General features: G+C 36.7%; 1 protein-coding gene across 5 annotated transcripts in view; it reads left to right on the forward strand.

Moving 5' to 3' along the window:
• ATG5 (autophagy related 5) overlaps positions 1-12,310 on the forward strand; it is a 110,818-nt gene that overhangs the window by 51,537 nt on the left and 46,971 nt on the right. For 4 of the 5 annotated variants that reach the window (XM_081044930.1, XM_081044932.1, XM_081044931.1 and 1 more), the window contains one exon: positions 6,941-7,035. In XM_081044930.1, coding sequence (XP_080901056.1) covers positions 6,941-7,035 — 95 coding nt within the window. The remainder of the gene's footprint in view (positions 1-6,940; positions 7,036-12,310) is intronic. The other variant, XM_081044934.1, reaches the window with a different exon arrangement.

Here is a 12,310-nt window from a genome sequence, read left to right on the forward strand (position 1 = left end):
TAATGCAAGATAAAGGATCCGTCCTACTAAAAGTTGTCTGTAATTTTATGTACGTCGACTTGGCTTCTCCAACTGCACGTGAGTTGAGTCTGTTGTATACTTGTTTTATTTTTTATTTATTTATGTTTTTAATTCTCTAGAGCTCCCAGTACTCAATTAGGTACATAATAGGAGCAAATAAAGTTTGATAGATTTAACTCCATGGTAGAGCCTAGAAAGGAGAAACTTGTTTGAGCACACTTTTCCTTCTATCAACTGTTTTATTCCATTTTCTTCCTTACCTAGAATCAAACTGGAGATTCATAATGTGAACCCTTTGCAAATTGGGGACTTCTTTTAAAGGGATATTTTTCATGTGGCCACCATAGGCACGTTAGATGGATCTGAAATAGAACAGAATTTGCCTGGAATTACACTACGTTTACCAAATTCCTGCGATGTCCCAGGCCTGGATACTTTTATATGCATTATCTCAGTGATTCCTCACAAGAATTAGATCAACATCAGCTTTGAAAATGAGGAAATGAGCTCACAGAGCTAGTTAGAGATGGGATCAGGATTTGACCTAGGTCTCTGATTCTAAAGTAAGAGTATTTTTCATTATATCTGGAGGTTAACTCTGGATACATGTTGGAATCATCTGGGAGCTCCCCAAAACTAAAATTGCCAGGGAATCTGAAATAATTGGTCTAGAGTGGGAGCCTGGCATTAGTATTTTTTAACGCTCTTCTGGTGGTCCAAGTGAGCACCTAGTGCTGAGAAATGTTGCATTAGTTACTGTATCTCCAGTGCCTGCTGGTGCCCCTCCCACCCATCCCCATTTTAAAGATTTTGTCAGTGAGTTTTTAATAGGACTTTCTCATTTACGTTTTCTCATCAGAAGCATGAGGGATTTGTATTAGAAAAGACAGAATAGCCGGCCTGAGAAACAGTGACTATAATGGAGCATCTTTTTCTCTATTGGTCTTTCAAAAATTAAAATAGATTTTTGTTTTTGTCTTACAACTTTGGAGTCGTATGAGTGAAATGGAGAAGTATGACTGAATGAGTGAAAATGAGCTTGATAACTCCTTAAATTTGTTTCTGGCCCTCTGAATTTAGGAAAGTGATAAGCTGTAATTTAGCCTAAGAGGAAAAACATTTTCTCAATTTACAGTAGTTTTGAAAGGTAATAATAAATCATTATTGGTTATATATCTATAGGTGATTTACGTAGGAATACATTTAGTTAATCAGTCTTGGCCCGCCACTGTGCTACAGCTCTGTAAATTTCTTTTTGGCAAGCAAGCTACTTTTTAAAAAGATTGTCTTTTGGAGTAAGTGAAGGCTGGAGTATAGATCATTCTTCCTTTTTTTATTTTTAACATGAGCACATAAAATAAGTTGAAGGTTTTTTTACATTATGAGATTTTTGAGTTTTGAATTCCTTTTATGTTGATACTGGCCCAATTTCAAAATAAATTTGAAACAAACTTTTCTTAATTGGTTAGAATACAGTAATTGAATTCTGTCTACTTAAAAATAAAGTCAATTACTGGGATTGACTGGTGGAATACATTAAAGATGTTGTAATTTGCAGTTATGGTTTATTGGCTTGTGGTGTTGAAATTAAAATTTACAGCCTGCTTTTTTCAATACTCGGTGAGATTAGTTTTCCTTAAGTTTCCAGCAATATTTTTTTAACTGTTTGAAAAGTAACTAGTTTTGACTGGCTCCATTTGTAGACTAATGCTGTAAAGGTGTAACAATTGTGAGCCTCTTCCCAGATTATTAAGAGGTCTGATTTTTTTTTTTCACTCTGCTATCCCCTAATATTTCCAGACATGTTAGGAGAGAGAGGGTTTGAAAAGGAATGGTTAGTAGACTTTAAAGGTAGTCTGAGGTGGAGCTCAGACTAGCCTGCCAGGCCTGGAGGGCTCATCAGAGGTTGTTCTGGATGTTCTTGGACCGCCATTCGTGCCCCACCACTATTTCATGCTATGGCTGGAGATTAATGCAGTCGAAGTTGATGAAAGGTAAATGGCAACTAAATTGTTCCCACGGAGTGAGAAAGAGGGCCCTATGTGGCAGTAGAAAGGATTGGAAGAAGCAAAAAGGGACATGCAGGGAGTTTGGTGTTGTGAGGTATTGCAGCTAGATTGTGTTATGGCTCCTATTCTCCCCACCGTGGCTGGAAGAGGCCACAGGACTCCAGGAGACAGAGTCATGTAGGATTTGATGTAAGTGGCTCACACTCCCTGGCCCAGAGCCAATCTGAAGACTCCAGTGATCTTGTGACGATGGGGTTTTGGCAGGACCGCTTTCCCACACTGGTTGTGGCCTTTCGTGTACCTTGTTGCTGAATCTAGAAGCTCAGTGTCGTGTTGAATCTGAGGCAGCCTGAGAGACAAAACACTTATGTAGCACTTCCTTTGTGCCAGGTGCTGTTGGAAGTATTTTGCATATATTCACTCATTTATTTCTTGCAGTGACTTTATGAATATATGCTATTACTATTTTCATTTTACTGATGAAGAAATTGATGCAGAAAATGTAAAAGTATCATACTTGAACTCCCCCACCTATTAATAATTGGCAAAGTTAGAAGGCAAACCCAGGCCGTGTGGCGCCAGCACGGTGTTTGCACCGTGCTATGCTACATTTGGGATTCCTTCTTTTTGTCTTTCTCCGTTTACCAAAGCCAGTCATTCCTTTAGTTATTTAGTCATTTAATAGCCATTCACTGAGCATGAACTTTGTGCCAGGAACTTTATAGGGCTGAAGACAAATGCCTTGCCCTCATAGGACTTGTATGTTAGTTCGGGAGAGAGATGGTAAATAATTAGACATGTGAATAGAGTAATTTCAAATAAAGTGTTTAGCAGAAAATAGAGTAATGCTTTAGCTAGAATTATGAGGGAAATCTCTGAGAAGGTGGCACTTCTTTTGAGACTTGAATGATGAGAAAGAAGCAGCTATGTGAAGATTACAAAAGTGGAGATTCCAAGCTGCTAAACTGATCGTGGGAACAAGCTTGGTGTTTTCTAGGGACAGAAAAAAAATGGTGTGACTTGGAGCTTAGTGAGTGAGCTGATTGGTAGGCAATGAGATCTCAGATGAATGCAGGAAACACTGCATTCTGAGAGGGTGACTGGCGGCTGAAAAGAGCCTGCTTCCTGGGAAGGAGGTATTTTACTATGGATATTGTGGTTGCTCGCATGCAGTTTAGACAGGGAGCAGTCTGCCCCAGTTGCAGACAGGAAGGGGGTGCAGTGGATTTTTTTTTTTAAATAATGATTCTAGTACTTAACTTGAAATAACCATATTGTTAAAGTACATCATAAAGCATTATTCCTTATGACCCATTAGAAAAATGTTTGGAAATTTATTCATTAATGAAATGATAAGATTTATGTTTTGGAAGAGCATTCTGGGTGCTGTGTAGCAGGGATACAAGTGGAAGGGCAGAGATCAATTAGGAGGCTGTCACAGTGGTTCAGATGAGATTTGATAGTGGTTTAGATGAAAGTTGTAGCAGTGAATACTGAGAGAAACAATTGCGTTCTAAATGTATATACTGATTACTCTCCTTGACGCCAATTTTCCAGACTGTAGGACTTCTTTTGTAAGGCAAAGAAGTAAATAAATACCTTCTCTCAGTTTATTCCGAGACAGTGATAGTCCAAGTCAGAATTTTCTCAGGATCCAGGTTTTATTGCTCTTTTAATTCACTCAAGCAGCCACCTCCCCCAGACTGGAGCTGACCTGCAGTCGCTGGGCAATCAGGACAATCTGAGTGCAGGCCACCAGCACCAAGTGGCATGGGCCTGCGGAGGGAGTGGGAGCTCTGTGGGAAACCACAGGCAAGCCGCCCATATGGGCCTCCTAGGAAATCAGGGTGCTGACAAGAGTAAGGGGCCTTCACAGTGCCTATACACAGGCAGGAACCCCTTTCTCCTGCAGTGTGCTTTCAGCACTCTGGACTGAGAAAGCTTAATGTGGTTGTCACAGGAGAGATGCCTAACAGAACGGTATCCATTATGGCAGTGCATCTGTTGAAGGGTGAATTTGGAGTTGAGAGTCCTTAAATTGATAAAAGCCACCGTGTAATGTTCCTTTTCCCAGTTTTTGTTTTGTGGGGTTTTTTTTTTTTGCCATATAGGTATGTAAAAACGTTTTTACTAACTACCTATCTGTACTTTTTACTGTATGTTTACTGTATATTTGCTTCCCTTCCTTGAGCCCTATTGACATTTTGGGTCAGATAATTCCTGGTTGTGGAGAGCTGTTCTGTGCATGGTAGAGGGTTTTAGCAGCGTCCCTGGCCTGTTTCCACTAGATGCTAGTAACACACACATACACTTGTGACAACCAAAAATGTGTCCAGACCCACCAGGGAGCGAAGTCTTCCCATAGATTTAGCCCATGGTTTGCTTTTTTTCCCTGTGAGAAACAGTATAAACCTTTTATTTAATAAAGTTTTGTTTGTGGTTCTTAATAAATTCTACTTTAATAAAAGAGGGTGTCAAATAATTATAAAATTTTATTTTTAGAAGTCATTAGAAAATGTTTAATGCCTTCATTTCATCTCTAAGTGAATTAGGGTAAATTTTTCAATTGATTTGTTTCTTATCACCTAGCTATTTAGTTGCAGACTTAGGATTAGAATCCTAGATTTTCCATGAAAAGTTATGTACATAGTATTCTGTTATTTGTTGTTTGACTCAAGAGCGTATGTTATACATGCGCTGTGGTAGGTGCTGGAGATTTAATAATGAGGCAGTGAGTAAAACTTCAGGTAGCATGAAGAATCCTTTAGCATTTTACCTGATACTTGATGGAAACAAGGTACTTTTAAAAAGCATTGAAAGAGTAATTCATATATGAAAGGACTGTGGTCAAAGGAGCTCCTTTGTGGTTGCAAAAAAAGATGCAGTTTTGTGGTTGCGACTGTTGAAACAGTTGTGGACTTTGAATCAGACCAAGAGTCTGGTCTTGCCTCTGAATTAAACTCAACAACCTGGACTTAGTTGTCATTTGTGAAGTTGCACTGAACTGAATGGATTCTAAGTTCCCTGTCCTACCAGTTTTAATGTAGTGTGAGTCTTTCCCCAGATTGGAGTTGAGGATGAGAGTAGAGAAGACCTAGAGCCTTTCTCAGTCTTCTAGGATAGGGGTGTAAGAAGAGAGAACTAAACTTGATTCTTGTATATAATTACGATGGCCTAAACAGAACAAATTCATTGCCAGTAAATTGAATTGAGACAAGTCTAGTAGTAGAGAATGGACTTTAATACCAAACTGATCTGAAATTCTGAAGCTATTCACAGATATTTGTTTTACAGGTATTTGATTCTGAGATAAATTTCTGAGAAAAAAAAATATTTTAAGGTAGAACTCTGGATGAGTTAAAAAGGAGTTGAAAAATGCCCAGAATGGGGGAAAATATTTGCATATCATTTGTCAGCTAAGGAACTTGTATCAGAATGCATAATGAACACTTACAGTAGAAATACAACACAACAATAAAAAGACAACACAAGAGGGACAAAGGATTTGATAGATACGTCTGTAAAGAAGATACATATATAAATGGTCAGTAAACAAATGAAAAGGTGCTCAGCATAATTAGTGCTTAAGGAAATGCAAATTAAAACCGTAAAAAGATAACACTTCACACCCACTAGGATGACTGTAATAAAAAAAGATGGATGATAACAAGTGTTGGCATGTGTGTGGACAAATTGGAATCCTTATACATTTCTGGCAGGAATGTAAATTGGTGCCGACTCTTTGGAAAACAGTTTGCCAGTTCCTCAAAGCATAGTTACCATGTGGATGTTGAACAGTTACCATGTAACTCAGCAATTGTACTCCTAAGTATATACACAAGAAAACTGAAGCTATGTATCCACCCAACAACTTGTTCATGAATGGTCATAGTAGCATTGTTCATAATAGCCAAAAAGTGGAAACAACTCACATGTCCATGAACTGATGAGTGGGTAAACAAAATGTGTATCTCCCTACAGTGAAATATTATAAGGCCATAAAAGCAAACATGGTTCTGATACATGCTACAATATGAACGAACCTTGAAAACAGTATGTGTGTGTGTGTGTGTGTGTGTGTGTGTGTGTGTATTTTTTTTTTAAAGATGCAGAAGCGCATATGCTTTATGATTCCATTTATATGAAATGTCTGGAATAGAATAGAGATTGGTGGTTGCCAGAGGAGGGGAAGGGAATAACTATTAATGGGTATGGGTTTCTTTTTGGGATGATGAAATTTTTCTGAAATTAGATATTGGCAATAGTTTCTCAACTCTGAATATACTAAAAAACAGTCAATTGTACACTTTAAAAGGGTGAATTTTATGGTATGTGAATTGCATCTCAGTAAAGTGGGGTTTTTAAAAATTGAGCCTGAAAAAGTTTTAAAGGCGTTACTTAATCAATCTCAGATTAAATGGCAGTTGACAGTTATTTCTTAAGTCTCAGTTTCACATTTCTTTCAAAGCCTTTTGTATAATTTTATCTTTTTATCTGTTTAATGTTTATTGTGTTTGGTATTTTTACTTTGTTTCTTTAAACAAAGTCTGGTTAAAATTTAGGCCATTTGAAGCTGTGTCTTTATAGTTTAGATGGTGGGAGTAGGACAAAGGGAATCAAGGCATTCAACCCAGCCCTGATGTTTTTTGCCTTGATAACAAAAGTAATCATAATCTGTGAGGAAATAAAAAAGTTATGCAAATATCTAGAAAGTGGAAGCAATAATGTACAAAAAGTTCATTTTGATATCTTGCTTTATGTTTAGTTATGGAAACATAAGCTTAAGAAAAAATAACAGAAATGATGCCTTTTCAGAAACTTTAAAGAGGAAGTTTAACAACTTTCATCTCTTCATGTGAGGTGTTAAATTATAATGTTGTTCATTTTTAATAAATAATTTGTCATTACAGACAGATTTGACCAGTTTTGGGCCATCAATCGGAAACTCATGGAATATCCTGCAGAAGAAAATGGATTTCGTTACATCCCTTTTAGAATATATCAGGTAGGAAGTAATATTTTTAATAGTCCCAATTTATGAAAGCCTTGGACATCTTACTTTTTGAAGCAGTCTCGTCCAAAACTCTTTAAGTTTGCATAGTAACTGAATAGTATTTATTAGGGCCTTCCAGCTCTCTCTCTTTTTTTTTTTTGGTAGCAATCAGATAAGAGAGTGCATTGAAATATTTAACTCATATACAATTGATCCTCGTTTGCAGATTCTCTATTTGCAGATTTGCCTGCTTGCTAAAATTTATTTGTAACCCTGAAGTCAACACTCAACAGCACTATCCTGGATATGTACAGAAGCATGAAAAATTTGATTCGCCCAATGCACACATTCTCAGCAAAGCTTTCTTGTTTCTGCTCTCATACTGCAAACAAGTGACTTTTCCCAGTCTGTTTAGTGCCACATATTTATATTTTTGTGCTTTTGGTTGATGATTTTGATATTAAAAATGACTCCCAAGCATAGTGTTAAAGTTGCCTTTATACAGAAACACACATAAAATGAGGTTATAAATTGATCAGTTGAACAACATGTGACCAGAGAGGCTCACAGTCACCTAACCCTGTATTTCCTCTAGGAGCAATGGTTCAGTATTGCTTATTCAATGTTTGTGGTAACCTTGTAGATAACTACCGGAAATAAAGAGAATCAACTGTATTTGTTTTAGACGGTGAGTCTTCAGTGTTGTACAACAAAATAGATAGTAAGTGTTCCTTATAGCATACTTTCATGGGGTAAAGACACTCCATGTTTCTGTATTTTAAAACTCCTATGTGTTTTTGCATATAGCAGATACTCAATAAATATTTGTTGAATGAGTGGTATTCCGGAAATCAAGTTACCTACTATCATGAAGAAGCAGTTAAGAATAGGAACTGGAAACATACTGTTAAAGACATAGACTAATTGAGCAGAACTTCCATTCAAGCTCAAAGAGGCTATCCTAACTTCCCTTTGGAGCCATTTTCCGTATCCCACAGTCTTTACTCATAGTTACTTTGACAGTTATTTTGAAATGTGTTATAGAGCCATCATGCAACTGTGTGTTCAAAGAGGAAAACAAATTATCTAATTTTAAAACAAGTAAACAAAAATCCCAAAGAATGAAAAGTTTTTCTGACTTAAAAAAAGTTACTTTTCATTGATTTCATTAAGGCAAATAGACTAGTTTCACATCATGGATTCATATGTACAATAGGGATAAAATGAGAAAAATGCCCAGAGGAGTAAGACCAGATTATCTAATTAGCCACACTCCTCCTTCCTTTTTTTTAATAGGAAAATAAAATGTTAATTCTACAAGTCTTTGTTAAGCACAGATTTATACCGTGGATTTGAAAATACATAGTTTATTTTTCACAGAACTATTCACAGTACAAATAGTTTATTTGTACTTTATCTTGTATCATGAAGAATCTGAAGCAATTTACAAGAATATATAATCACAAAATAGAAAAAAAATTAAATTTAAAATCAAAGTTCCTGAAAACATAAACTCAGCATGAAATTAAATAAGCTATGAATCAGTGAGATCCCCAGATTTCTTAAAATTGACCTGCAAATTGACCCTGAGCTTCTTCTATAACCAAAGCAAGGAGTGAAATGTGATCAGATTTGTTTCCCCCCCAATAAGATGAAAACCTACTGGTCGTCAGGGAAAGCTAAACTTTTTGGCATTACGTAGGAAAGAAAATTCATTTAGAGGGGCAGGGCAATATCTTTTATACCCTACCCACAGTAAAAAAAATAATAATTTTCATAAAGTTGCTTCCTAAAGTGTCACTCAATGATAAATAAAGGCAATGTATCCAAGGCTTCATAGATCATCCACAGTATAATGAAGAATTGGTGAAGTAATAGGAAGGCTAAGGCAGAAAAGATTTTTAGGTTATTTTATGAAAGAATGTGTCTCTCAAATAAGAAAGAAAATAATTGATGGATCATGATAGTTGAGGATTGGGATTAACCAATAAAGGTTAATCCAACAGAGGAGCAGTTTGCAGAGAACTGTTAAGGAAAGTGAGGGGGGAAATTGTTGCTGCCCATATGGGAAAGTCTCAGTCTTCCTTCTATAGCACGGAATGAAGCCATCTTGCTGAGAAGAATCTAACAGTTTTGGCAACTGTTCTGTTTGACAGTGGCCAAATAGAACAGTTCCTATATTTGCGTTAAAAATGTGGGAAACAAAAAAAAGTTGTTTGTATTGAGAGAAGAAGTCTCCCACATTAAATGAATTGGTACTGACCACCTAGGTATTTACTGAAAGAAACATTAGGAGTAATTTGCAGAGCTAGAATCGGTAGTGATAGGCTTTAGCTATTCCACAGAGAAAAATCGAGTCAGGTTTTATAGGCTTTAGCTATTCCACAGAGAAAAATCGAGTCAGGTTTTATGGGCTAAGTTTAATATTTATAGTAAGTAGGATTCTTTACGTAGTCTGTAAATCTCATCGTGAGAATCTGCTTCTTCACCATCACTAACATAGATATTGGTGATCAATATATAAATTTAAAACCATAACAGGTTATTATAGAATTTTAGGGTAGTCCTTAAGTTTTCTGAGTGGATTTCCAATTTTACGCATTTTGGTTATAAGCTTGGAAGGGGTGGATGGAGGGGGAACAAGCGGGGTTGACTCAGGTGGCTTGACTCTCCTCCTGGGTCTAGTAGTTACATATAGTTATCAAATATTTATGGAAATTCTGAAGCACAGTTTGAAAATCAGCTCTCTGTCGAGGCCGAGACGGGGTCAGTGCTTTGCCCAAGTTAGGTAGTTCTTGATCTAGCTAGCACTCGGGAATCACTAATACCCTCAAGATGCCAGTGATATCTTTAAAGACAAAGTCAGCTTTTTTAAAAAAAAATCTGTGTAGTAGGGTTTAGCACAGGGTTTCATACACTGTAAGGGGTTCATAAGTACTTATTTAATCGAATCTTGGGGTATTAAAAGCATCAAATATCACATAATTTTAAAGCTGAAAAAAGACTTTATAGTTCAAATAATTCAAAACTGTAAAAGCTGATAGAGTTTCCTTGATTTTAGATGTATGGTGGTTTTAACAAGGGCAGTGCCATTGAAGAACACAAAACACTTTTAAAATGAATTTGAATGATGGGAGCAAGTGGAAAAGCACTGTTGGAAGGCTTGCATTAAAAAAACAATGCATGATCAAGATCACAATTTTGTCTTACTCAGTAGAAAAATTCTACTGACCTCTTTTTGCTTCAGTTTCCTAATCTGACAGTTTGTGACTACATGTCAACCTCACTAAGCTCTGAAAGTTGTAAAATATTTGAGATGTAAAAGATAAAACAGTTGCCCAGGAAAAATCTTGTTTCCTAGAAAGAACACTGAAATACTGTGTTTCCCCGAAAATAAGACCGGGTCTTATATTAATTTTTGCTCCAAAAGATGCATTAGGGCTTATGTTCAAGGGATGTCATCCTGAAAAATCATGCTAGGGCTTACTTTCCGGTTAGGTCTTATTTTCAGGGAAGCACAGTAGAAGGGAGGCTTCTAAGGCTCTGTGAGAGGGAAGCCTGACAGTCGAGCTGTGTGACCATAGAACGTTACTCAGCCTGGCTAGGCCTCTGCTCATCCAAGCAACAGAAGGGGTGTGACTGAGTGAATCTGCATCTGGTTGCAGTTGTTTAAAGAAGCCATATGACCAGTTTATATCATTGTGTCAGTAATGCTCTTCTTTTTAAAAATATTTTAGACTCCTGTCTTCAGAGCAGAGTTACCCTGTTTACAACATACAGTCCTTTCCTTTATGGCACTGCTTGACTGAAATCTTTTATGGTGCTGTATGACCTCTACTCACTTAATAATGAAACTTCTACTTTTCAAGTGGTCCATTGGTTTCCGAAGGCGGAATAATTGTTTTGTTCATGCTTGGTGTTCAGGGTCTAGAAAGCGCCTGGTACATAGGAGGCATTTGTGCATATTTGTTAATTCATTAAATCATTCATCAGTCATTAATAGTTAATTTGGCTCTATTCTGTTGTGCCAAGAGCTTCATCGTAACGTGCTACAGTGCATCCCCAGAGCCTAGCAGAGTGTCTTATTTACGGAATTTAGTTGAATAAAATATATCAGACTCTGAAGATGTCTTCAGAAGTAGAGTTCCAAAACTAATTTGAGATACAGACCTCCCAGCACTTATTTGGACGGTTAGGTTCTGGCATGTATATTTAATTATACTATAATTTCTGTCTTTTGAATACTTTAAGCTCCTGTAGGAAAAGTGTGTTATATTATTATTAGGCTGGTGCAAAAGTAATTGCGGTTTTTGCAGTTATTTTTAACCTTTTAAACTGCAATACTTTTGCACCAACCTAATACTTAACATAGGGATTATTATTGTTAGAATAGTGTAGATGTACAGAACGGAGGTCTTACTTTTTTGCATTTATCATTCTGTTTTGGGGGGAATTATCCCTACCTCTTACTGTGGTATCATAGCACAGGATTTTGAGCGAGAGAATGTAACAGAGAATGAGAGAGAGAAGGAGAGAGAGAGAAAGAAAAAGAGAAAGAGAAAGAGAATGTGTATGTATGAGAGAGAGAATGGTTTTTATAAAGTTCTATAATTAGATAGAAAGTGGGAAGCTAGAGAATTCTCAAAATTTGCTTGACAAAACCTGGTTGCCAGGTGGGGCCTCTGTTAGGGCAGAGCTTGCTGCCTGATCATTCCTGAAACAAGACAATTGGGAGTTTTTCCAAAGAAAGTGAGACAGAGCTGAGGTTCTCAATTGACCTGTGTAACCATCTTGTTGGCTTTACCCCTTTCCGGTTTGTTTCTTACTTGAATTTGTTAAAAGTTTAAAAGTGAGATACTTAAGTGAATATAAAAATTTAGGAGCCTTAGTTTTTGCCAATTGTTCGTTTCCTGGCTTTTTCCATTCCCTGTTTTGTATTTTTGAATCTTCTTTCATGCCTTAACCAAAGAAAGATGGGCTCTGCTTTCCATTTTCCTAATTATACTACATGATCTAAAGGTAACACCAGGTTTCTGTTGCTGACTCCTTTGTAGCTGACTCGTTTGTATATTGGGATATTCCTTTGATTTACATAGCTTTTACTTATGTGGCATTTTGATTAGTCTGCACCTTATATTTCTTTTAACATGCTAGGTATAAGTCTCTGTACTATTTGAGACCTTAAGTTAGTGAGTAAATGTAAATAAAACCTGAAAACCTATGTTTATTAATAAGATAAATGAAGGGCATAATTTTGCTCAAATACTTATTTTTCTTCTCGGAATCC

The sequence above is a fragment of the Rhinolophus hipposideros genome, assembly GCF_964194185.1.
Source record: "Rhinolophus hipposideros genome assembly, chromosome: 3".
NCBI lineage: Eukaryota > Metazoa > Chordata > Mammalia > Chiroptera > Rhinolophidae > Rhinolophus > Rhinolophus hipposideros.